Source organism: Syngnathus acus, chromosome 2 (assembly GCF_901709675.1).
Source record: "Syngnathus acus chromosome 2, fSynAcu1.2, whole genome shotgun sequence".
In the NCBI taxonomy this organism is placed as follows: Eukaryota; Metazoa; Chordata; class Actinopteri; order Syngnathiformes; family Syngnathidae; genus Syngnathus; species Syngnathus acus.
The window spans coordinates 1,463,897-1,490,497 of record NC_051088.1 but is presented as its reverse complement, the minus strand read 5'-3'; the positions used below and the strand labels follow the sequence as shown (position 1 = coordinate 1,490,497).

At 42.6% G+C, this 26,601-nt stretch overlaps 1 protein-coding gene and 1 long non-coding RNA gene across 4 annotated transcripts in view; one reads left to right on the top strand and one right to left on the bottom strand.

The window, feature by feature from the left end:
* Window positions 1-26,601, top strand: part of lama5 (laminin, alpha 5) — a 380,553-nt gene that overhangs the window by 343,672 nt on the left and 10,280 nt on the right. For all 3 annotated transcript variants that reach the window (XM_037245878.1, XM_037245877.1, XM_037245876.1), the window contains 8 exons: window positions 2,060-2,193; window positions 2,271-2,436; window positions 2,502-2,636; window positions 3,839-3,990; window positions 15,250-15,382; window positions 21,670-21,813; window positions 22,053-22,183; window positions 22,270-22,440. In XM_037245878.1, the coding sequence (XP_037101773.1) occupies window positions 2,060-2,193; window positions 2,271-2,436; window positions 2,502-2,636; window positions 3,839-3,990; window positions 15,250-15,382; window positions 21,670-21,813; window positions 22,053-22,183; window positions 22,270-22,440 (1,166 nt within the window). The remainder of the gene's footprint in view (window positions 1-2,059; window positions 2,194-2,270; window positions 2,437-2,501; window positions 2,637-3,838; window positions 3,991-15,249; window positions 15,383-21,669; window positions 21,814-22,052; window positions 22,184-22,269; window positions 22,441-26,601) is intronic.
* Window positions 388-779, bottom strand: LOC119119521. The gene is made up of 2 exons (XR_005097314.1): window positions 604-779; window positions 388-565 (listed from the first exon to the last, which is right to left on the bottom strand). It is a non-coding gene; the product is annotated as an uncharacterized LOC119119521 (long non-coding RNA).

The window sequence follows — 26,601 nt, the reverse complement described above, 5'->3', positions numbered from 1 at the left end:
ATTAGTGTGAAGGTGAAGGCCTACACACTGTTATTGTCGTTTTTCACTTTTAATTTCTCCATAGTACTTCAACCGATTCAACTCGTTCCAACTTTCAACTGTTCATCTTTTGCCTACTTATTCCACACCTTCCCACTTACCAAAAATTCCACATTTTCATGTTTAAAATTTGCGCAAAATTTCACAAAATTTCCTTTTTCACTTATTATTTCTACATTTTTCAACCGATTCAACCCATTCCAAAGCATTTATTTACATCCTTCCAGTTTGAAATTCACATCATTCAGCACACGTTTAAAATTTGCACAAAATTTCATTTTTCACTTCTAATATCTACATTTTTCAACCGATTCAACTCGTTCCAAATTTCAACTGTTCATCTTTTCCCTACCTGTTCCACAACTTCCCACTTACCGAAAATTCCAAATTTTCAATTTTGAAATTCATAACAAATTCTCAAAAATGAGGTTTTTCCCTTCTAATTTCTACATTTTTCAAACGATTCAACCCATTCCAACTTTATTCACTTTGTTCACCTTATGCTTACCATATTCGCCTCCTTCACCTTCACTTCCACTATGCTTACCCAATTCAACCCTTCACCCCCACTTCCACAGTGTGGCGGCCATCTTGGATTGACCCAGAAGTGCCCCAAAGTGAACCGGAAGTGCCCCAAAACATACAGGAAGGGCCCCAAAATGAACAGGAAGTAACCGAATATGAACAGGAAGTGAACCGGAAGTGCCCAAGTTTAATAGGAAGTGAACCGGAAGTGCCCCAAATCAAACCGGAAGTGACCCAAATTAAACCAGAAGTTCCCCAAATCAAACCGGAAGTTACCTAATTAAACCGGAAGTGATCTAAATAAGCAGGAAGTGACCTTTTTAAACCGGAAGTGACCTCAGCTAAAGCGGAAGTGCACTAAATTAAACCGGCAGTGCCCCAAATAAACCGGAAGTGACCTTATTTCAACAAGTGCCCTAAATGAAACCAGAAGTGACCTAAGTTTAACATTTGCTCTAACTCTTACAATTTTTGTCCGATTCAACCCTTCTCTACTTTTGAACACCAAAAGTGAACCTCTTGAACCCGTAGTTTTCGTTTTGTTCCAAATTTAAAACATTTTAGGCGCAATTTTTTGTTTAAATTCCCCTTCATTCTCTGAGGTATTCAACATTTCCTCTAACTTCTACATTTTTTAACCGATTCGACCCGTTCCAACTTTCAACTGTTCATCTTTTGCTTACCTATTCCACAACTTCCCACCTGACAAAAATTCCACATTTTCAATTTTGAAATTCACATCACATTCTCCCCAATTATGTTTTTCACTTCTTATTTCTACGTTTCAACCGATTCAACCATTCCAACTTTCAACTGTTCATCATTTTCCTACCTATTCCACAACTTCCCACTTACTAAAAATTCCAAATTTTAAATTTTTAAATTCACCCCAAATTCTCCAAAATTTCGTTTTACACTTCTCATTTCTACATTTCTCAAGTAATTCAACTCGTTTCAACATCATTCTGCAGCATTCCCTAAGAATTTATTCAGTTACTTCGCCTTCACTCGCAGTTTCTCCAGAAATTTTATTTTCTAGTTTTATGTGTTGATCTATTGAGGTAGCTTGAACTGATATTTACTGTTGTTTGATTGTTGTTTGTTTAAACAAATTAGGAAACTGCAAAAAGTAAGGATTACAGAAGAGGACAAATACTTTTTTTCACAGGACTGTATTTTCTAATTATATACAGTAATTGTAAGGGAAACAAGCACATACTGCTGTGGAGGTTAGCTCGATTACTTTTTATTCTGGCAGCCAGTGGTAACACTAAAATTAAGTCACCTTCATAACAACAGAATGTACTTTTTTAGTGATATTCCTCTTAGCACACACCCATACAGGACACCGTGATTAATCTTTACAGCAGTAGCCATAAGGAATGATGATATTTTTGGTATTACTGTATTTAAGATAACTCCTGTGTGATACCATGATTAACTCTTTCATTGTTATGACTGAGATTTCTTCATCATATATCTTCTCCTCGTGCAGCCCCCTGACCCGTTAGCCTTGCCGGGCTTCAAGGGCTGCATGGAGTTGGACACGCTCAATGAAGAAGTACTCAGCTTGTACAACTTTGAGCAAATCTTCCAGCTGAACACCACACAAGAGAAGCCATGCGGCAGGTGAGAGCTTGCACCTGTCCACTTCACTAACATCCTTTGTCTGGGTGTTAATATGTACTTTTTCATGCCATAAAAAGGTCCAAGCCAGCGCTAACACAGGCCTGGGTGAACGACGCCGCTTATTTTGACGGCACCGGCTTTGCCGAAATCACCTTCAGCGATGAGTCGGCGCGCATGCAACGCTTCGAGCAGGAAGTCAAGTTGGTCTCCCACAGAGGGATTTTGTTGCTGCTTCAAAACAGAGTACGTGTTAATCAGATGACCTTTCATGCCGGGACTATGTGATGAGCCCGTATGTCCACAACCAGGACCAGTTCTTGTGTCTGGCCGTGGTCCAAAGCCACCTGAAGGCTTTCTTCAAGTTTGGTGGTGAGATGGAGGAATTTCACCCCAAAGATCCCACCTCCCCACTCCTTAGGGTCAGCGATGCGAATCCCAAAGTAGTATGTATGCTTCTATATTCACTTTCATCTTATTTTCCTCATTTTCAATACTCTTCTGCTGATGTTGATGATGGTTGCCCAAAAGGTTTTAGTTTTGGGGACTCTGCTTTGGGTTCCATTTTAAGGAAACATGGTATTTCCTTCCACTGCTATGCAGTTGACTGTCAGATCGATGTCCAACTGAGCAAAAACAACACTAGTTTACATGGAAAACACTAAGTTGTCTGAGTGACCCCAAACTTTTGATATACAGTCAAACCTCGGTTTTCGAACGTCCCGGTTCTCGAACAAATCGGAATTCGAACGAAAAATTAGAGATTTTTTTGCTTCAGTTGTCGGACAAAATTCGGAGGTTGAACCTCGCGAGATGAGACCACGCGGCCCGGATGCCGACTGACTCCATTGGTTATTGTATTTTCGTTACTTTGAGGATTGTATTAACCCCTAATCATGCCTCCAAAGAAAGCAAGTGGGAGCAGTAAAGCCATCCTAAAACACAAAGACGCTCTTAAAGCAATGCGACAGTGAGCGCCCGGCGCGCTGCGGTTGCGCGATCGGACAAAATTAAGCTCCCTGCGCACTGAGGTCCACTTAAATTTTGGAAAGTACATCAGGACTTTAAAAATATTTTCTTAATTTCAGCGTTCGGCTCTGTCACAATAATGCGACCAGCGCAGTGCAGTTGCGCGGTCGGCGGCACGCTACAGTTGCGCGTTCGGCGGTGCGCTGCAGTTGCGCAATCGGACAAAAATGTGCAAATGAAAAAATGCTTAAAAAAAGGCATTTTTTTTTTTTATCTTGGAACGGATTAAATTTTTTTCCATTTGTAATGGGAGAAATAGATTCGGAATTCGACCGATTCACTTCTCGAACCGCCTTCTGGAACGGATTGGGGTCGAAAACCGAGGTTTGACTGTATGTATATATCAAAAGATCTGGGTGACCCCAAACTTTTGATATATGGATAAATCCAAAGATCGTTTGTCCAACTGAGCAAAAACAGAACACAATAAGAGATTTTATGATTAAATTAATTAACATTATTACTGCATGAACACAAAAGTATAAATTGTTGCCGTTGAGTTGGGTGTCATATAACTTCAAGTGTGAAATTAACCTGTTCCTATTTGCAGGTGTACTTAACGTATTAGCCAATCGGTTTAAAGCACTGAAGTTAATTAATTGATTGTGGAATTGTTTAGTTGGAGATCATCATCCTGCGATCTCCTCCGTATCGAGTGGTGGTGAGGAGCAACCGCATCCAACTCTTCACGCAATTTTTTTCTGAGAACATCCCAGCCTTTGGACGCACATACTTTCTGGGAGGAGTCCCTGAACACAACTTGCCTGACAGGTCAAAAACACTCCCGCGCTTGCGAACACACACACACAAGCTCCCACACTCACACTTGTTTTTCATGGGCCAAAGTGAGGTACTATTCTGTCATATTTGCATGTGTGTATGCCACAGCCTCGATTAGTTCAAATAATCACCTTTTCTGTGAATTATTTAGATGTACGTACAGTATTTACTGTTGTTCAACATTTTGTTCTTCTTAAATCATATCACACCAACCGTAAAAAATACAGGAATCCTGTTCGATTTTGAATTGAGTAATAAAATGTGCATTGTCCATGGTTAAATATCACCTTGTTAAATGGGATTTGAACGCTTTTCAGTTAACCATTTAATCAGTTATCAATGAAGGTGTCACGACTCGTCTGTGTTCGGCCGAATAAATCCACGTTCTCCCGTCAAACTACATGACGGGGTTTTCGTCACTCCTCAAAGGCACCACAGCTGTCAGAGCGTCAATACTATCAATCTCACGCAGCAGCTGAACCATGTGCCGATGCAGCACAATCAGACACAATAGGAAATGTCAAAATTCGCTGTTTAGCCACGCGCGATTAGCAAGTGGCTGACCAGGCCTTGCGCTAATGGACCAGTGGTTTGGGGGATCCTGTTGGTAACTCACTCCGTAATTAATATTGGACAATTTCTCCCGCCACTGCTGAACATATCCCTCCGTGGTTTGGAAACACTCCAGTATAGATATCAGGGCTTCACAATTATTTAAGGATTTTCTATTACGTCATTCCAAGGATGAAGGAAATATTTTGCCCCGCCCCAACTCTCCATCGCTGATAGTATAATTTGTCAATGAAAATTGTCATAAGTACTCATTGATATAACATTGTCTTATTAGTAACATTATTGAAAACAAAAGAAGAAATATGATGAATAACTTTATTAACATTGTTTTTGCTGCGCACACTGACAATGAGAGAGAAACCAACGCTATTGTGGATGTGCATTCACACTTAAAAACTTTAATATGTGCTTAATAAATGAAATATTCTAGAAAAAAAAGATCAAGCACATCAGCAAACTACCGCATTGGCCCGAATATAAGACGATATTCTTTGCATTGAAATAAGACTGAAAAAGTGGGGGTCGTCTTACAGTCAGGGTCTAGACATAATATCCATTCACAACGCTAGATGGCGCCAGATATGTTTAAAGCGAATGCTGAATTTAACTCCCCAGGCCAAAGCGAACCCGTGTCACAAGGAATAAAAATAAAAATAGAGGTAAGCAAGAAAAGAGAAAAAGATAAGAGAAGAGATAACAGAAAATGGAGAAACGTAGTGACAATCTGGAGAAAAGTGGGTCAAAGATCGGCCAGGTTAACCGGCAGCTGAGGAGATTGTTATGATGCAAACTTCAAGATGATGGTAATAAATGAGGCAGAGTCTTCAAACAATTGCAAAGCGGCTGTGAAATATGGTGTCACAGAGTGTAATGTAGGGAGATGGAGAGCTCAAAAAGATCACCTAAAAAATGCTCACAATCAGATAAAAGCTTTCCATGGTCCTCCGGGCGGCCGCTTTCAAGTGCTCGACAGGAGTGTGTGCGCGTACGAGGACAGTGACACTGAGCACAGCGAGGCAGAGGATGTTTGTGAGGAGTAATGTTCTTCATGACAGATCTCAAGTTTAAACCAGTTTGCATTATTATTATTATTATTTTATTGGGGCGAAAAGAGCATAACCATCCGAGCCAACCCCCTATACAGTCCTCAGGCTCCCCAACAATGGCGGTAGCAGTTTGCATTATTATCGTGCAATGTTTATCCTTATTCAGATTTGTTTTAAGACTACAGTTACAGTTAGACTTCACTTTGATGGTTAATGCAGTTATTGCAATTTTGTTGTTTTATCACAGTAGATTGGTTTAATTACATTTCAAAAACCAGAAGCCATTCATTTACAAATGTGATTGCACTTTAGTTTACTTATTTAAATGTTCAGATATTAAGATGTGATGATTTGAATGAGGCAAAATAACATGCTTTTTCTCTCAAATATATTGTTATAATCATTTCTTTCAGATATACTGTAATTATTTTCTGTATAAAAATTAAAATTGGTGTTCAAAAAATCTTTTTTCAAACTTGAGTCTTGAAAAAGAGGGGGTCGTCTTATAATCAGGGTCGTCTTATATTCGGGCCAATACGGTACTTAGGCCAGGTGCATTATTCAGACATTCAATACAAAAGCACTTAAATGAAATATAAAGCTGACTCAATACAGCAATTCAAAATCTAGGGATTTCCTGCATTAGTTGTACCTCTGCTTCACACAGCCTGTTGCCACTCCAAGTGTTTCTTTTTTTTTTTTTCCCAGTACAAAACAGTTGTTTTACTATGTACTGTACAACCAATCTTAATTCTATTATACTGTAGTTCCAACTTTAAAATACGAACGTCTCTTTAGACGTCGATGTGCTGAAAACATGACTTGTCCCCGCCCCTCAAAAAATGTGACTTGGCGCATGAGTGACTCCCCCAGAGTCACTGGTTGGAAATGACTTCTCCCATAATGTACATAATCATTTCATGGTCCTTCACACAAATTTTGATTATGTACGTATTTGTGGCTAGTAATTACAAACGACTATGGGCTGACAGGCAAAGAGTGCACACTTGAGGTAGGTGGTACAAATCTAAATGTGAAAGACTCAGGGAGGAGCACAGTAATGCAGCGCAACAAGAAAGTGATGAACCACTGCAGCCTATGGCTATCTCAATGGGCCATATTTGAAAAGTTTGCGCATTGACTTGACACTCATGATTAATTGTGTTATTTTTTTATATCGTGTTAAGTTCCAACTTAATCTAATTGTGTTAATTAATTAATTGCACATTTTAATTATTGTAAAAAATCCCTTGATTTTTTTCCTGATCCATTATTTTAGCAAATGTTGATACCCTTAATATGAAGAAGAGGGTTGATTTTCTTTTGCAGACACATTTTTTATTGAATTGGATTCAATTTATAAAAGAGTCACACAAACAGCCCCTCAACAGTGGTTAAGAATTCAAAATTTGGGCAATCTAAAAAATATAATATAATATGCGTATAAAATGTAAACAAGGACTCAGCCTATGGTGCAACAAACCTAGTTTGTTTTTAACTGAGCAGCAATATAACGGTCTTGATTCACCATATTAACCCGTTTTCTGATTTCTCAAGAAAGAATTAACAGACCGTTCACCATGATGCTTTTATTTCTAAAAACAGATGACATTTCTGCACAACAAGCCAAGACTAGTGTCACCAGTGTGGCGTGCTTGATGTTTATTTGCAGTCTTGCAAAATCCAGTGAAGTGTTGTAGTTTTTCTGCTGCTACAATACGTGAAAAGAGTACAAATTTTATTAGGCCTTAATCGCGTGACTAAAAAAATTGGTGGCATTAAAAGGAGGTTGGCTTAATCGTACTAATAACCCGATTAACTGACACCACTAATATACAAATGGGCACCGTCCTGTTCAATGGCGGTGTGCAAGTGGGTGTGAATGGTTGTTCTGTATGTGTGCCCTGTGACTGGGTGGCGACCAGTTCAGGGCCCTCTCTAATTCCCACATTTCTTGACAGATTTAAACGGTTCCACTTTTAATCTATTCAGCTTATAACTACTGATCATCCATAACATTCCCCAAGTTTTTATTCAACTTCTTTGCCTTCACACGCAATTTCTCCAGAAATCAAGATTTTGTTGTAGTGGAACGAGCTACTTTATGCCTAATTCACACTGAGTGTGGAACGGCTGTGGTGCAGTTGTTCCGCAGAAGACCCTCGACTGCAATTCACACCGGCAGCGACCAGCTGCGTTGCATCTCTGGAAATCTCCGCCCACAAAACAAGATCACGCTGAAGAATTTAGTTCACGCGATAAAAGAAAGGTATTTGTAAACTATAGCCATCCTTTAGTTCACATTGATACGCTTTTGGGACATTATTTTGGGATTGGGGCTCTTCTACCATGGGTAATAACGTTTTGTGTTTATATAGTGGTATTTTGTCATGTTTTGTTTATTTCGAACTCATTTGTTGCCTTTAATGTCTGATTCATGCCAAGCTATGTAGTTAGCTGAAATGAAAGGTGATATTTTCATCAATTAAAAAAAAACGAGTTCGCAGAATGGTTCTATTTTAAAATATACCGGATCCACCTCATACACCAATGCCCGATTTCCTGTCTGAGCCATGTAATTTCTCATTGATAAGTGTGAGATATTAACTGATAGTCAATATGGTTTTAGGCCAAAGCGATCTGCATCTTTAGCTTTAATTGACCTTGTGGAAGAACTGTCAACAAGCATTGACGACAAGAAGTTTGCCATAGGAGTTTTTATTGACCTTAAAAAGGCCTTTGATACAATTAATCATGACATTTTGCTTCAAAAACTGGAAAGGTATGGGATTAGGGAAATAGCGTTCAGTTGGATAAAAAGCTACTTAGAACATAGGCAACAGTCCGTGCAGATGGGAGAGAAAAAGTCAATGCTTTTAAATATAACCTGCGGTTTTCCACAAGGATCAATATTGGGACCAAAATTATTCATATTATATATTAATTATATAATTAACACCTCTAATATTTTGAAATTTGTCATTTTTGCTGATGACACAAATATCTTTTGTGAAGGAGAGAATTTACAACAACTAATGAAGACTGTCTCTGATGAGCTTGCCAAGCTAAAACTGTGGTTTGACTCAAATAAATTATCTCTTAACATAAAGAAAACCAATTTTATGATTTTTGGGAAACGAAAAATCCCAGAAGACATAACTATTGAAGTATTGTGTGATAACACCAGATTAGATAGAGTTTATGAAAACTCCTTTCTGGGAGTAATAGTTGACCACAGTCTCAGCTGGAAACCGCAAGTCAAACGCATCTGTTCAAAATTGGCAAAGACCATGGGTATACTTTGTAAAGTCAGACGCTTACTGAACCAGAAAACAATGTACAATTTATACTGCTCGCTGTTTCTTCCTTACATGTCCTACGGTGTTGAGGTATGGGGTAATACCTACAAAACCACCCTAAAGACGGTATGCACAATGCAGAAAAAGACAATTAGAATTATCAACAATGTTGGCTATTGTGAACACACAAATAATTTATTTATTAAATTTCAAACGTTAAAATTTATGGATTTGGTAGATTTCAAGACCGCACAAATTATTTATAAAGCTAAAAAAAAATTACTCCCTAATAATATACAAAAATGGTTAATAGAAAGAGAAAGTGATTACAATCTAAGAAGGAGAGGGAATCTTTTACAACCTAAGGTGCGCATCACCCTCAAAAGCATGTGCATATCTGTCAATGGGGTAAAGCTATGGAATAATTTACCTGTAACGATCAAAGAAAGTAAACACATTGCCCAATTCAAAGAACACTTTAAAAACTTTACACTAGAAAATTATAGTAATTGAAATATTTTGCTTGTCTGTTTTCAGCTATATACCGTTTTTTTCCGTGTATAATGCGCAAAATTTAACTAATTTATTGTCCTAAAATCTGGGGTGCGCATTATACATGGGTACAAATTTTTTTTTAATTTTTTTCAAACAAAATTTTTTTTTTTTTTTTTTTTTTTTTTTAAGAAAATCATGGTACAACAAAACTGACCGACAATAGTGTGTTTGTACTGTGCTCTGGTCATTTCGTCAAAGAAGGGATAATAGTCCTCTTCTCTTCTTGACTGACAATGAATGTGATAGTTTAATACAGTGGTTCCCAAACTTTTGCAGGCTGGCGCCCCCTTTGGCTCCCCAGTGAATTCCTAGCGCCCCCCCCCAGGCATTTATATAAATAAATAATACATTTATATAAATAAATAAATAATACATTTATAATATCATTACCATTACGTTGAATTAGTGGGAGCACTGAGTTTGTTTCTCAGAAACGAGCCGGTCCCATCTAGACGTAATCGGAGACAATGACACCCGAAGTGATTTAAGGTTTGTCTTTTATTGCAGGATGCTTGGTCTCCATGTGTTGAAGCAGTTTTGAATGCTTCACTGCCTGGTTAGTTAGCCTGTCGCCACATATTAGCTTTGCGGGCTCGACTGGGGAAACATGTCACGTGACCGGGACGAGTGTCTTGACCTGAATTAATTGATCGTCGATAAAAGAAAATATTCTGTGCGGCTTGGCGGCCCGGTACCAAGTGACCCACGGACCGGTACCGGTCCGCGGCCCGGTGGTTGGGGACCACTGCCCTAACCAGCTCAACACAACACAACACGGCGCGTTCTGGCGAGTCCCCAATTTCATGTTGACTTGAACTCAAGATGATGTTGACCGCCAGAATGCGGTTTTTATTATAAGATAAAATTCTGACCATTACAAGCTTGAAATTACAAACCTGAGCTTTTGCTTTTGTAGTCTATGCTGTCGGATCTGACTGGGCCAGAGCGGCGTGTTGTGTACAAATCGACTGCCGCCCCCCTACCGCCCCTTTCTTCCTCACCGCCCCCCCAGATCTTTCCACCGCCCCCAGGGGGGCGGTACCGCCCACTTTGGGAACCACTGGTTTAATACAATCAGCAAATAACAAAATGCGTATTACAGGTAATATTTTATTTCACAACACTTTGCCTTGTTCCTTTCGTCTCTGCTGTTCACTTCAAACACGCTCCATACGAACGCAATGCTCTCGTATCAGACGCTTGCTCGATCACCTGCTCGTTTGCTTTCACAATGTACCCTACACAAATCCGAAACATTTGTTGCGGCTCCGAGTCACGAGGGGCAAGTTTTGGTTTCCAAGGGTGTTTTTATTCCTCTTCAACGTCTCTCCCATACAGAGCCGCCTTTTTCACATGTCCGCACGTCACTTTCCTCTCTTTTCATCTGATCGCGGTGGTGCCTTTATGGGCAGTCGGAGAAATCAACACCAACAAAAAAATATACATCCAGCCTAGTTAAGACGATACCAAAGACTATAAAAATGGGACCCATTGCCTCCCTGCGTGTGTGACGATCATTGGGACTTAAAAAAAAAAAAAAAAAAAAAAAAAAAAAAATTGGGTGCGTATTATACATGGGTACAGGCTTTTTTCCAGCATCAACATGCCATTTTTAGGGTGCGTATTATACATGGGGGCGCATTATACACGGAAAAAAACGGTAGTCCATATCTTATTTATTCATTTTTCTTTCCAGAATATTATTGTATAAACTGTTTTTCATTTCCGAAATTATCTTCCTCCGATAAATCAAGTTTCTGTACCTCGAAAAAACTAATCAGCAACCATGTTAAGAATTATGATGTATAAAAGGGGTAGGAAAAAACAAGCAATAGCTTCTTCCTTCTCCTTTTTTGAACATGTTGATTTATTTGTCTTATTGGCATAACATGAAATTATGTGAAAATGTGAAAAAAATGATTTTGTGTTTGGTCGATCTCATGTTCAAAAATAAACTTCAACTTCAAAAAAAAAATATATATATATATATATATATTATATACGTATATATCGGATCCACCTCGTACACCAATGCCCGATTTCCTGTCTGAGCCATGTAATTTCTTCACCTTCATGAAAATACGCATGCGGCGTCCGAAAGAAATACAAGGCTTGCGGAAGGCAAGCGAAAGGCGGCGACATTCTGCTGGGGCACAGCAGCCAGTATGAATTGACTCCTTGACTCCAATGCTTTCTATTCCTTGTGGTGTTCAGCCGAAGACCGCACCGTAGCCGTTCTGCTTCTGGTGTTAATTACGCGTTCTCTACCATGCAGTCTCTCTTCCGTCCAATTCACATAGCATCAAAATGACTTACTCAGTCCACCTGATATTGTCATCTGCGTATTGTGTCTCTTTTAATATGTCAACAGACTTCGATGTAGGGGGAGCATTCACGGTGACGAACGGCGAACGGAACCCTTAGCTGCCCAACAACAGGCCTAATGAAAAAATGAACTTGACAAAGGACCGCTTTGGCTGCCTGAAACATTTCTTTCAAAAATACAAAACTTTCTGTACAACGTGGTTTCGTAATTACGGCGATTCCCAAATTCTGGCGTAAAGTCCGCGTAAAATTAAGCTTTAGCTATGTGTGTCTCTCGCGGGGGCAGCAGCTTTTGAAGGGAAGCCCTCTCCCCAGCCACTTTGCCAGCTCATCCTGGGGGATACCAAGGTGACATAGTCTCTCTAGCGTGGCCTGGGTCGTCCCCGGGGTCTCCCGCCAGTGGGACACGCTTAGAACACCTCAACTGGGAGGCGTCCAGGAGACATCCTCATGAGATGCTCGGGTCACCTCATCTGGCACCTCTCAACGTGGAGGAGCAGTCGCTCAACTCTGAGTCCCTCACGGATGATTGAGCTTTTCACCCTACTCTAAGAAAGAGCCCAGACGCCCTGCCGAGGAAACTCATTTCAGCCGCTTCTATTCGGGATCTCTTTCTTCCGGTCACGATTCATAGCTCATGACCATAAGTGAGGGCAGGAACGTGATCGACCAGTAAATCTAGAGCTTCGGCTTCCAGCTCAGCTCCCGCTTTACCACAACAGACCTGTACAGAGTCCACATCACAGCAGACCCAACATGAATCCGCCTGTCGATCTCACCCTCCACACTGCCTTCGCTCATGAACAAGACCCCAAGATACTTGAACTCCTCTATTTTGGGCAGGAACTCATCCCTGACCCGGAGAGGTCATTCCACCCTTCTCCGACTAAGGAGCATGGTCTCAGATTTGGAAGTGCTCATTTTCATCTCGACCGCTTTACACTCGGCTTCAAACCGCTCTATTGAGTGTTGGAGATCATGGTGTGAAGAAGCCAACAGCACCACAACATTTGCAAAAAGCAGGTATGCGATCCTAAGGCTGCCAATTGGGTCCCCTCACCACCTCAACTGCTCCTAAAAATTCTGTCCATAAAAGTTATGAACAGAATCGGTGACAAAGCACAGCCTTGGCGGAGTCCAACCTTCACCAGAAACCAATCCAACTTACTACCATAAATGCGGACCAAACTCTTACATCAGTGATACAGGGACCGAACTGCCCTTATCAGTAGATGTGGTACCCCATACTCTCGAAGCACCCCCCACAGAACTCCCCAAGGGACACGGTCGAATGCCTTCTACAAGTCCACAAAACACATGTGGACTGGTTTAGCAAACTCTCATGCACCTTCGAGGATCCTGCTGAGGGTATAGAGCTGGTCCATTGTTCCACGGCCAGGACAAAAACCATACTGTTCCTCCTGAATCCGAGATTTGACTTCCCAACGAACCATCCTCTCCAGCACCCCTGAATACACCTTACCAGGGAGGCTGAGGAGTGTGATTCCTCTGTGGTTGGAACACACCCTCCTGCCATCTTAAAAAGGGGGATCACCACCCCAGTTTGTCAATCCAGAGAGACTGTCTCCGATGTCCACGTGATGCTGTCAGCCAGGACAGCCCCACAACATCCATTCTTTAAGAACTCAGGGCGGATCTCATCCATCCCTGGGGCCTTGCCACCAAGGAGCTTTTTAACTACCTCAGTGACTTCAACCCCAGAGATGGGAGAGCCCACCTCAGAGTCTCCAGGCTCTGCCTCCTCAATGGAATGGAAGTATTCTCCCCACCGACTCACGACATCCCAAGTCGAGGTCAGCAGCACCCCATCTCCACTATACACAGTGTTAGCAGTGCACTGCTTCCCCCTCCTGATGGTGGACAAGATGTGAGAGCCCACCTCAGAGTCCCCAGGCTCTGCTTCCACAATGGAAGTGTGTCAGTGCAATTGTAAGTATTCTCCCCACCGACTCACAACGTCCTCAGGAACCGCAGGGGCTGCGTTCCGCTTGGCCATCCGATAACGGTCGGCTGCCTCTGCAGTTTTACAAGCCAAAAAGGCCCGATAGGACTCCTTCTTCAGCTTGATAGCATCCCTTACCGCTGGTGTCCACCATCGGGTTTGGGGGTTGCCGCCACGACAGGCACCGACCACCGGCCACAGCTACGATGTGGGCAAAGCTCTGCCGAAGATGGGAGTTGAAGCTCTTTCTGACTGGACCAGATGTTCCCAGCAAATCCTCACAATACATTTGGGTTTGCTAAGTCGAACCGGCATCTTGCCAACACAGGTTGACAGCTCCGCCCCTCCCTTCATGCGGCCGCAAATCCGATGACACGACGACAGTCGAACATTGAACTGGCTTTGAGTGTCCTGGTGCCAAGTGCACATATGAACACCCTTATGTTTGATTATGGTGTTCATTATGGACAATCCATGTCGAGCACAGAAGTCCAATAATAGGACACCACATGGATTCCTCCCAATCACAGGTCTCACTGTCATTGCCCACGTGAGCACTGAAGTCACCCAGCAGAACGATCGAGTCCCCAGGAGCACTCTCTTGCACTCCTTCCAAGGACTCCAAAAAGAGTGGGTATCTGAGCTGCTGCTTGGTGCATAGGCACAAACAGTCAGGACTCATAGAGGCTATCCTCTTGTCCACTGGGGTGAACTGCAATGTCCAGGTGCCTAGCCGGGGAGAAATAAGTATGCCCACATCTGCTTGGCGCCTCTCACCGTGGGCAACTCCAGAGTGGAAGAGAGACCAACACATCTCGAGAGGACTGGTACCAGAACCCAAGTTGTGTGTGGAGTCAAGTCCAACTGTGTCTCGTCGGAACCTATCTTCCTCACACACCAGTTGCAGACACCAGGCGCTCGTCTTCGAGCTCCGCCTCCAGGCCTGGCTCCAGAGGAGGGCTCCGGTGACCCACATCCGAGCAAGGGAAAACTTAGTTCATTTCTTTTTATTATCATAAGGTATCTATGGGGGATCTGCTTTATCTGATCCCTCATCTACGACCCTTTTGCCATGGGTGACCCTGTCAGGGGCATACATCCCCAGACATCCGAGGATCATTAGGACATGCAAACCCCTCCACCACGAAAAGGCTTACGGAGGGTGTGTGTGTGTGTGTGTGTGTGCGTGTGTGCGTGTGTGTGTGTGTGTGCGCGTGTGTGCCTGTGTGTGTGTGTGCGTGTGCATGTGCGTGTGTGTGTGCGTGTGCATGTGAGTGTGTGTCACTTTTCAGATTTTCAGTTCTTAGACCACAGGAGGAGTGTCTACGGAAAGATATATCCCCAAAAACGTGATGAATATGAATGCAAATGCATACAAATACAAGTTGCAATCACACATAGATAAACACCATCACACACAAAGACACAATTTAGCATTGCTTTTGACAGGACGTGCTTCAAGGTGTGTTTTGTTGTGTGTTATGTGCAGGTTGCGGCCCTTATTTCCTCACCAGGGCTCTCTAAAGGGATGTTTCCGGAACGTCAAAGCTCAGAATTCCCATATTGACCTGAAAAGGATGACAAGCTCCGGAGTCAGTTTTGGATGTGACAGTGACCTGCTGGTAGGAACACCAAAAACATTTCTATAGTGCTTGCCCTCATTTGGATGACAGGTGTTCTGGAATCCGTCTGGGCTAACTTTGGGCAACAGTCAGGGTGAAATCTGGACTGGTCACCAGTAAGCCACAGAACACATATAGACAAAGTCATTACATGTAATTAACTAATATGCAATAAAGTACAATGAACCACAATTTTCAAACAACTATTTGACCTTCCCTGTTCTGTACAGACGCACAGCAATTCTGAAATAAATACATTTGAACTGACCCCCAAAGCATTAAGTAGGATATTAATTGACGAAGATGAAAAAGGAATGTTTGCTATAATTATAGTGAGTTTTAGTTGATTTTAGAAAGATGTCGTTTTGAGTTAGTTTTCAGTTTTTTTTAAAACATTTTGAATTTATTATAAAAAAAAAATTTTTTAATTTAGTTTTCAATTGTTTTTTTTGACTATCATAACCTTGTTCCTTAGCATAGGAGCAGCAGCTTGACAGTCCCCTCCTAGATCTTCTTTCTTTCTTCTTCTATCTGGGTTATTCTTTCAATCTCGACCCACAGCTCATGATCATAGGTGAGGGAAGTAAATTAGATCAGCCGGCAGTCGAGATCCTTGCCTTCCGGCTCAGCTCCTTCTTCACCACAACAGACCTATATTGAGACCACATTACTGCAAACGCTGGAAACAGTCCATCTGTCAATCTCCCGCCTCATCTTCCTGCATTCACCAGAATCAGAATCAGCTTTGTTGACCAAGTTTGTGCATGCCAAAGGAATTTGACTCCGGTTGACCTCAGCCTTTGTACAACATTTAAGTGACTGACAACATTCAGGGAACTAACAACATTTAAGTGGCGAGAGCAGGATGTTCTTGCACAGTGATGTCTCTGAGTCTCTATGAGTGGTGTGAGTTCATCAGAGCGACAGCCTGGGGGAAGAAGCTGTGTCTGTGTCTGCTGGTTTTGGCGTACAGAACTCTGTAATGCCGTCCGGAGAGGAGTAGTTTGAACAGACTGTGACCTGGGTAAGAAGGGTCTGCAGAGATGTTACTTGCACGTTTCCTGGTCCTGGACAGGTACAAGTCTTGGATAGATGGGAGGTTGGTCCCAATTATCTTTTCCGCAGACCTGATTGTCCGTTACAGTCTGCACTTGTCTTGTTTGGTGGCTGATCCAAACCAGACAGTGATGGAGGTGCAGAGGATAGACTGGATGATGGCAGTGTAGAAGGTCTTCAGCAGCTCCTGCGGCAGGTTGAACTTCTTGAACTGTCTCAGAAAGCACAACCTCTGCTGGGCCTTCCGGACAGAGTCTATGTGGCCGGCCCATTTCAGGTCTCGGGAGATTATGGATCCCAGGAACTTGAAGGTGTCAGTGGTGGGAGTAGCATTACTGAGGATGGTGAGGAGTGGAAGTGTCGATGGGTCTCTCCTGAAGTCCACTATCATCTCCACGGTCTTGAGCGGGTTCAGCTCCAGGTGGTTTTGGCTGCACCAGTGGACCAGCCGCTTGACCTCCTGTCTGTACGCAGTCTCGTCACCGTCCCGGATCAGTCCGATGAGAGTGGTGTTGTCCGCATACTTCAGGAGCTTCACAGAAGAGTCGCCTGAGGAGCGATCGTTGGTGTAGAGAGAGAAGAGCCACGGGGAGAGTACACACCCCTGGGGGGTGCCAGTGCTGGTGGTCCGGGTGTCGGATGTTAAGGGCCCCCTGTCTCACCTGCTGTTTTCTGTTGGTCTGGAAGCTGATGATCCACTGACAGGTGGAGGCAGGCATCGCGAGCTGGGTGATTACAGGTCTGTAATCATTCAATCCTGTGATGGTGAGCTTCTTGGCCACCGGTACGATGGTGGAGCTTTTGAACCACGAGGGCACCTCACACAGCTCCAGGGAATGGTTGAAGATCCCTGCAAAGGTGGGTGCCAGTTGTTCAGCACATACTTTCAGGGAGGAGGGGGACACGCCGTCTGAGCCTGGTGCCTTCCAGACCTTTTATCTCCGGAACATCTGACACACCTCCTCCTCGCGGATCTGAAGTGCGGACGTGGCTTCTGAAAGAGAGAGAGTAGGTGATAACGGCAATGGAGGTGTGAACAGGGGGATTGTGGGAGGAGGTGTGGATGTTGATTGTGAAGCAGGAGGTCCTGTTCTGTGGTTGGACCGTTCAAACCTGCAGTAAAACCTGTTCAGCTGGTTTGCAAGCCTTGGGTTCTCCACAGGACGGGTCGGTGGGGGGGTGGGGGATTGGTCTCTTAAAGCCCGTGATGCTCTGCAGGCCTTTCCACACTGATGAGGGATCAGGATTGGCAGAGAGGTGTCTCTCCAAGCTCTGCCCATAGCTCCTCTTAGCTTTCATGAATAAGAACCCGAGATACAGTAATCCATCGTTTATTGCGGATAATTGGTTCCAAAACCACCCCGCGATAAGTGAAATCCGCAAAGTAGGGTCACCCTCTCATCTGTACATGTTTTGTGTGTCAATAAATGTATATGAAACCATTTACCGTATTTTCCGCCCTAAAAGGCGCACCGGATTATAAGGCGCACCTTCAATGAACGGCCCATTTTAAAACTTTGTCCATATATAAGGCGCACCGGATTATAAGGCGCATAAAATAGAAGCTATACTGCAACAAACTGAGGTTGACTAGGGTTGCGGTATGCATCCACTAGCCAATAACCAACGAGCCCTCTGTAAACAATCGCGTTTCTCAAACGATCTCCTATAAAATGATCGGAACTGACTAAAGTTCGATCTAACGCATTGGTACTACTTACCTATGTTTCCCTTCCATATCGATCCGTAGATTTACTCGAAACATTAACAGAGCAGCCTATTTTGACATGAAATAGCCTGGTACGTATAGCAGCTATCGTTATAGCATTAGCCATCCGCAAAGTCCCACGAGCCTCAGCTCGCAATCTCCCATGAGCCTCAGCAAAGTGTAAACAATCGCGTTTCTCAAACGATCTCCTATAAAATGATCGGAACTGACTAAAGTTCGATCTAACGCATTGGTACTACTTACCTATGTTTCCCTTCCATAGCGATCCGTAGATTTACTCGAAACATTAACAGAGCAGCCTATTTTGACATGAAATAGCCTGGTACGTATAGCAGCTATCGTTATAGCATTAACCATCCGCAAAGTCCCACGAGCCTCAGCTCGCAATCTCCCATGAGCCTCAGCAAAGTGTAAACAATCGCGTTTCTCAAACGATCTCCTATAAAATGATCGGAACTGACTAAAGTTCGATCTAACACATTGGTACTGCTTACCTATGTTTCCCTTCCATATCAATCCGTAAATTTACTCGAAACATTAACGGAGCAGCCTATTTTGAAATGAAATAGCCTCGCGCGTACAACAGCTATTCGGTGACGCCCCCTGACTACAGTTACCGTAATGTTGGGAAGCGATGCGACCTTGTAATTTACTAGTCGTACTAAAACGTACTGAAACATTTTGGCAGAGCACTGTGTACAACCAGTATGGATCAACAAATTCATCAATTGATCCATATATAAGGCGCACTGGACTATAAGGCACACTGTCGGCTTTTGAGAAAATTTTAGGTATTTAGGTGCGCCTTTTAGGGCAGAAAATACGGCAAGTGCATATGTTATTATTAGAACATTAAATAATAGTTTCAGACGTAAATAATACAAACCGGATTCGGTTGAAGTTGGGAAATTGTGTAAAATGTAAATAAAAACAAAATACAACGATTTGAAAATCCTTCTCAACCCATATTCAATTGAATACACTACAAAGACAACATATTTAATGTTCGAACTGATAAACTTCATTGTTTTTTGCCAAATAATAATTAACTTAGAATTTCATGGCTGCAACACGTTCAGTAGAAGTTGGGAAAGGTGGCAAAAAATACTGAGAAAGCTGAGAAAAGCTCATCAAACACCTATTTGGAACTTCCCACATGTAATCAGGCTAATTGGGAATAGGTGGGTACCATGATTGGGTGTAAAAGGAGCCTCGCCAAACATGCTCAGTCATTCACAAGCAAGGATGGGGCGAGGTTCACCACTTTTTCCTTAACTGCGTGAGAAAACACACTGCTCAAAAAAATTAAAGGAACAGTTTTTTATCAGGGTATGGCATGAATTCAATTACACTTTTCTGATAAGGTTTTGGTCAGGTACGTGGCAGAGGGGGTTGTTAATCAGTTTCAGCTGCCTTGGTGTTGATGGAATTACAACCGGTGCACTAGAGGGGCAACAATGAGATGGTCCCCAAAACAGGACTGGTTTTGCAGGTGGAGGCCATTTCAAGTTCCTCCCTCTTGATCTTTTTTAACTGTTTTTCCACAAGTGTTGGCTTTAGCTAGAGTTATTATCACGACTGGGAGCATGAGGCGATTTCTTAACCCTCCTGAAGTTGCGCAGATTGTCCAACTCCTCCAGGATGGCACATCCATGCGTGCTGTTGCAAGAAGATTTGATGTGTCTCCCAGTACAATCTCCAGAGCATGGAGGAGATTCCAGGAGACAGGCAGTTACTCTAGGGGAGCTGGACAAGGCCGTAGACGGTCCTCATCCCATCAGCAGGACCGATATCTTCTGCTTTGTGCAAGGAGGAACAGGTTAAAATAAAATAAAATAATAAAATAAAATAAAGTTTATGAGTTTGAGCATTAAATATGTTGTCTTTGTGCTGTTGGTTGAAAAGGATTTTCAAATCATTTTATTTTGTTTTTATTTATATTTTACACAATTTCCCAACTTCAACCGAATCCAGTTTGTACATTAATAGTATAAATAACATACAGAAAATCTTGTATAAATATTGAAAATATAAATACTATACGCGTGTGTGTGTGTGTGTGTGTGTGTGTGTGTGTGTGTGTGTGTGTGTGTGTGTGTGTGTGTGTGTGTGTGTGTGTGTGTGTGTGTGTGTGTGTGTGTGTGTGTGTGTGCGTGTGTGAATGTGTGTGTGCGTGTGTGTTGCGTCTGTGTGTGTGAGCGTGTGTGTGTGTGTGTTTGGGGGGGTGTAACATGTAGATGTGACGTTCTGTTGTTAACAGGGACCTCTAGTGGTCATTTTGCAGATGTATATGTAGCTGTAGCTAAAGTATACATACTGTAAATATGATTTTAGGACTCTTTTATTATTATAACAACTTTTTATAACTAGGTACAATACTGTAAATATGTTTTTAGAAGTCTTTTATTATAACAACTGCTTTTATAACAAAGTACAACACTGCAAATATGTTTTTAGAACTCTTATTATAACAACTTTTTATTTTGGCTGGAAAAAATCCGTGGTGCAGTGAAGCCACGATAAACGAACCGAAGTAGCGAGGGATCACTGTACTTTAAATAGTTTGAATTGGAATAAGAGAAGCTAGCTCTTTTCTCGTCCATAAAGCCAAGATGTGGAAATGAGTGGTTTTCCACATAAATTAGTAGGGTTTCAATAAATTTGCTATATAATCCAGTCCACAGCTCTTTTGCTGTGGCTCAGCATTTAAATAACCTTCATCAGATTTAGTTATTTTAGCCTTGTCTACACCAGTGACGTGCAGTGAGGTTCATGACTGGTGTCGTTATAATACCAATGGCTACACGTAGCCAGGGTATTTTCAAATGGGAGATAATTTTCTGTGATATGCTCTGTCATCCACATGTCCCCGGATTTTTTTTTGTAATTAAAAAAACAAAGGTTCCTACAAACTCCAGCTAAAGTAGAGATTTGCAAATATCTCCGGATACGCGTTTGATTGTGGACAGTCTTGACTGGAGATATATGTATGTATTTTAGGACCGTCCATCACCTAGTCCGTCCAACCCACATCCACAGCGATAATACAAGCATGTGACACATGCGCTTCCAGCTCCACACTCAGAATTCATGTGACATAGCCCCCGGATAACAATGCAATGCACCACAATATCAATATTAGATTTAGTGGCATCGTTATTCCATACAGCTTAACACTATAGGATCATGGTAGGTCAGACCTTGTACGGAAGGTGTGACTTAAACGCTGAGGCTAACTGAGTGGAGCTGCTCAGTAACATAAAAATTACAACATTTATGAAGAAAAACTATATGTTATGTGCAGGTGGCTCGTGAAGCTCACTTCTCTGGTCAGAGCTATCTGTACTTTCAGCTGAGCAATGTTTCTGAGCTTAGAAGCAAGTTTAGTTTAACACTATAGGATCATAGTAGTCAGACCTTGAAGGGAGGTGTGACTTACATAAATGCTGAGGCTAACTAAGTGGCTGCAACATGAGTGAAAAGAAATATATGTTATGCGCAGGTGGCTCGTGAGGCTCACTTCTCGGGTCAGAGCTACCTGGACATGGAGCTGAGCAATGTTCCTGGATTTAGGAACAATTTCTATGCCAGTTTCAGCTTTAGGACTGAGCACAAGGACGGACTCATGTTTTTCCATCACGACAAGGTGACGCCACTTGCACTTCCTGTTTGCTGGTGCATGTTTTTATGGCCTTTCTTAACTGTGTGCGCATGTACGTGTGTGTGTATGTGTGTGTGTATGCGTGTGTGTGCGTGTGTGTGTGTGTGGCCATGTGTGTGTGTGTGGCCGTGTGTGTGTGCATGTGTGTGGCCGTGTGTGTGTGGCCGTGTGTGTGTGCGCGTGTGTGCCTCTGTGTTTCTGTGTGGGCACATCTCCTTGTTCAGGATGGCATTTGTCAGGTGTTTCTGCATGAAGGTCACGTGGTGGTGAGAGCAGGCAACACCGAAGTGAAGACACAGAAGACATACAACGATAACAACAGTCATTACGTGGCCATCTACAACAAAATCAACGGGTATCTATATACTATATGCCAGATAGAGGGAGTTCACCTTATCGGTGCACTAACGTCTATGCATTCTCTACTCACTTCCTCCTCAGTGTGCGTGTTTACATGAATGATGTGCTGGAGAAGTCCAAGGAGACTGTCTGGCTGGACACCAGGAGAAGTGGCTTGGTGGCTAGCTTGGAGGGCCGCACCTTCTTGGGGGGCATGCCCGATCAGAGTTTAAGCAACCTGACGGGATGCATGAGCAATGTTTTCATCAGGAGGTGAGAGTAAACGCTTGGGAAAAAAAACATTTTAGGGAACCCCTGTTGCAAAGAAGTTTAAAATGACATTTGGTAATCCTAAACTCTAGAGCACTCGTACTACCACTACTAATGCTAATAATAATTATTAAGGATGGGACGAGATCTCATGATACAAGATTTTGCGGGATTAGAACGCCACAAGATTTCCCATCCTTGCACAGCACAAAATCAATTTTCTTTTGGCTTTATGAGACCCACACCAGGTGAATATAGCAGATGTCACTGATTTGCAACTTCCTCAGCCAAATCACAGAGTCGCTGTTGTGACAGACAACGCTCGCAACATGGATGCGGCATTACAACAGTAGCTAGTTTTAAGCCACACATAAATGCTCGCGACACACACAGTTTATCTCGCTGGTTAGGCTGGTCTTAAAGTTGGCCATGTATCATGTTTGGTTGTATATGTGTCAGGCGTATCGTTTATTTTTTTTCACCGACGCTTAACAGAAACAGCACTTTTGAGTCACGTCTAAAGGCACAAACGCACATTAACTAATTGCGGACATTGTCGTGCGCTGGAACAGCTCTGTGGACAGCATCTTCTAGGAAGAGTAGGAGAGTACCTCCTAATGTTGTCAAATAGTGCCATGACTTTTATCTTTTGCATTAGATTTTGTTATGTATTGTTATTTGTCATTTATTGTTTATTTTCGAGTTTCTTTTGCTTTTGTGCGACCGTCGTTTTGTGTGAATGTAAGCAGTAGACCAACTATAATTTCTTGTCTTGCTCTCATGGACTTAATCTCATGAGGCATCTCGTTTCATGGGATTTGTGTGTCGCCCCATTCCTAAAAATGATGATCAGAATCATAATTGCAATGTGCGATGCCAAGTTTAAAGCAATCAAAATGCATTAGAATATTTGAAATAACACATCATCCAACAATGTTTAAAATCCTGAAATCCTTTGAAGTCATGAAAAGGCAATATTATTTTGGTTCAAATAATGGATGGATGATTAATAGCAGGGAAATACGTTTGCCTGCTAGATATAAATTATAGATATAAACAAACAACAAACGCATACATTATTCCAATATAATGTAGACACTATACTGAGCACATTTAATGTCTACAATGCGCTGGCCCAGTTGCAGTTTTGCGTTGTAATGACGTTATTTTAGGGGCAATGTACCCAAATTACTTCGCAAACAGCAATCTGAAACTGCTTTTTTCGAGCCTTGTACAGTATGGTACAGGATTAATACAACTCTCTGAAATACCAATAGATTTTAATGTTCATTATTGCATACACAAATATTATTGATGTACTGTACGGTAAATGGAACAAATAGCAAGTCTGTGCTACAGCTTTTCATTGTTAATTAACAGTACTGTTCATACAATTGTTTTAAATAGCAGTATTGCAATGTATAATAAAATGTCTTACAGTAAAATATCAATACAACTGGGTCATAGTTGATGTGGTGATGTACTGCATTGTATCATTATTTCTCATGCTACATACAGTATGAATACTACCGGATTAGATATCAATGTTGTGATGTATGACATAATTATTGATATGCTACAGCAGTGGTTCCCAAAGTGGGCGGTACCGCCCCCCTGGGGGCGGTGGAAAGATCTGGGGGGGCGGTGAGGAAGAAAGGGGCGGTAGGGGGGCGGTAGGGGGGCGGCAGTCGATTTGTACACAACACGCCGCTCTGGCCCAGTCAGATCCGACAGCATAGACTACAAAAGCAAAAGCTCAGGTTTGTAATTTCAAGCTTGTAATGTTCAGAATTTTATCTTATAATAAAAACCGCATTCTGGCGGTCAACATCATCTTGAGTTCAAGTCAACATGAAATTGGGGACTCGCCAGAACGCGCCGTGTTGTGTTGTGTTGAGCTGGTTAGGGCAGTGGTCCCCAACCACCGGGCCGCGGACCGGTACCGGTCCGTGGGTCACTTGGTACCGGGCCGCCAAGCCGCACAGAATTTTTTTTTTATCGACGATCAATTAATTCAGGTCAAGACACTCGTCCCGGTCACGTGACATGTTTCCCCAGTCGAGCCCGCAAAGCTAATATGTGGCGACAGGCTAACTAACCAGGCAGTGAAGCATTCAAAACTGCTTCAACACATGGAGACCAAGCATCCTGCAATAAAAGACAAACCTTAAATCACTTCGGGTGTCGTTGTCTCCGATTACGTCTAGATGGGACCGGCTCGTTTCTGAGAAACAAACTCAGTGCTCCCACTAATTCAATGTAATGGTAATGATATTATAAATGTATTATTTATTTATTTATTTATATAAATGTATTATTTATTTATATAAATGCCTTGGGGGGGGGGGGGCGCTAGGAATTCACTGGGGAGCCAAAGGGGGCGCCAGCCTGCAAAAGTTTGGGAACCACTGTGCTACAGCATCAACCTAAATGACTCAAATACCAATATTTGCTGTATTGTACCTATTATTGCTTCTTACTATAGTGTGATACAATTGGATCAAATATTATTAATGTGATGTAGTCGCTTACGCTCTAGTACCGTCACAATCGACTTGCAATAATATGATGTACCATACTTTCCGGACTATAAATCGCTCCGGAGTCGCACCAGCCATAAAATGCAATGCACCTGCGTGAAGCTGGCCCCCCACCCCATGCAGAATTTAAGGAAAATAGTTTGTTTTGTTTGTGCTGGTTTGTGCCGTAAAAATTTTCATTTGTGCTGCAACGTTTTTTTTTAGTTATTAGAGATTATTTTATAAATCATCCAGAGTTCACCCAAATGAACCCTAAATGGTACCGTTCGTTTGTGCTTCCTTTGTGCTGGTTTGTGCTGCAAAAACCTTCATTTGTGCTGCTGCGGTTTCGTAGATAATGCAGGTAATGCATCATAAAGAAGAAAAAGACATACCGTATTTTTCGGACTAAAAGTCGCTCCGGAATATACATCGCATTAGCCATAAAATGCACAATAACGTGAAAAAAACATATATAAGTCGCTCCGGAGTATAAGTCGCATTTTGGTGGAAATTTATTCGACAAAATCCAACACCAAGTGCCGCTGACGGCGGTTGCACTTCAAAATATTCCACAGGCCCATATAACGATATATAAATTATATATCAAATAACTATTATATAAGCAATAATATTATCAAACCATCTGTGTCACTCCAAATCATTAAATCCATCGATCGTCCTTTATGTCAACAATGCCGGCCGGGTGCGCGCCGCTGACGGCGCTTGCACTTCAAAATATTCCAGAGGCCCATATAACGATATCTATTATATAAGCAATAATATTATATAACCATCTGTGTCACTCCAAATCATTAAATCCATCGATCAAATTCCTCGTCCTTTGTCAACAATGCCACGCGTGCGCCGCTGACGTCAGCCTCGTCGTTATTCCACAGATCTAGTATGTAACTATATTGTAGCGTTAACAAAGTACCAGGAAAGATGTGGGTTTGGTAAACGGCTCTTTATTTAACAAAACAAGAGTTCAACGAGCCAAGAACTACTGAACTGTAACGATAAAAACATATACAAGTTGCTACACGAAATAAAATATATCAAATAACTAACATAAATAGTTCACCGCCACACGGCCCCAAGAACCGGAGCCGACTTCCAGGCGTGTGGCGGCGTGGACTTCCATCCCCGGATGTGGCACTTCCAGCCACGGAGGTGGCTAGGACCTACGTAGAGTAGGACCGGGCGTGCGTAGTAGCAGTGTCCGAGCCCCATCCACCGTCCCCGGACAGCCACCCAGCCGAGCGCCGGCCCCCGACTTCCATCCACGGAGGTGAAAGAGAGCTCCGTAGAGTAGGACCGGGCGTGCGTAAAAGCCATGTCCGAGCCCCATCCACCGTCCCCGGGCAGCCACCCGGCCGAGCGCCGGCCCCCGACTTCCATCCACGGAGGTGAAAGAGAGCTCCGTAGAGTAGGACCGGGCGTGCGTAAAAGCCATGTCCGAGCCCCATCCACCGTCCCTGGACAGCCACCCGGCCGAGCGCCGGCCCCCAATTTCCATCCACGGAGGTCAAAGAGAGCTCTGTAGAGTAGGACCGGGCGTGCGTAAAAGCCATAATAGTTTTTCAAACCTTCTGTGTCACTCCAAATCATTAAATCCTTCAAACTCTTCGTCCTCCGTGTCACT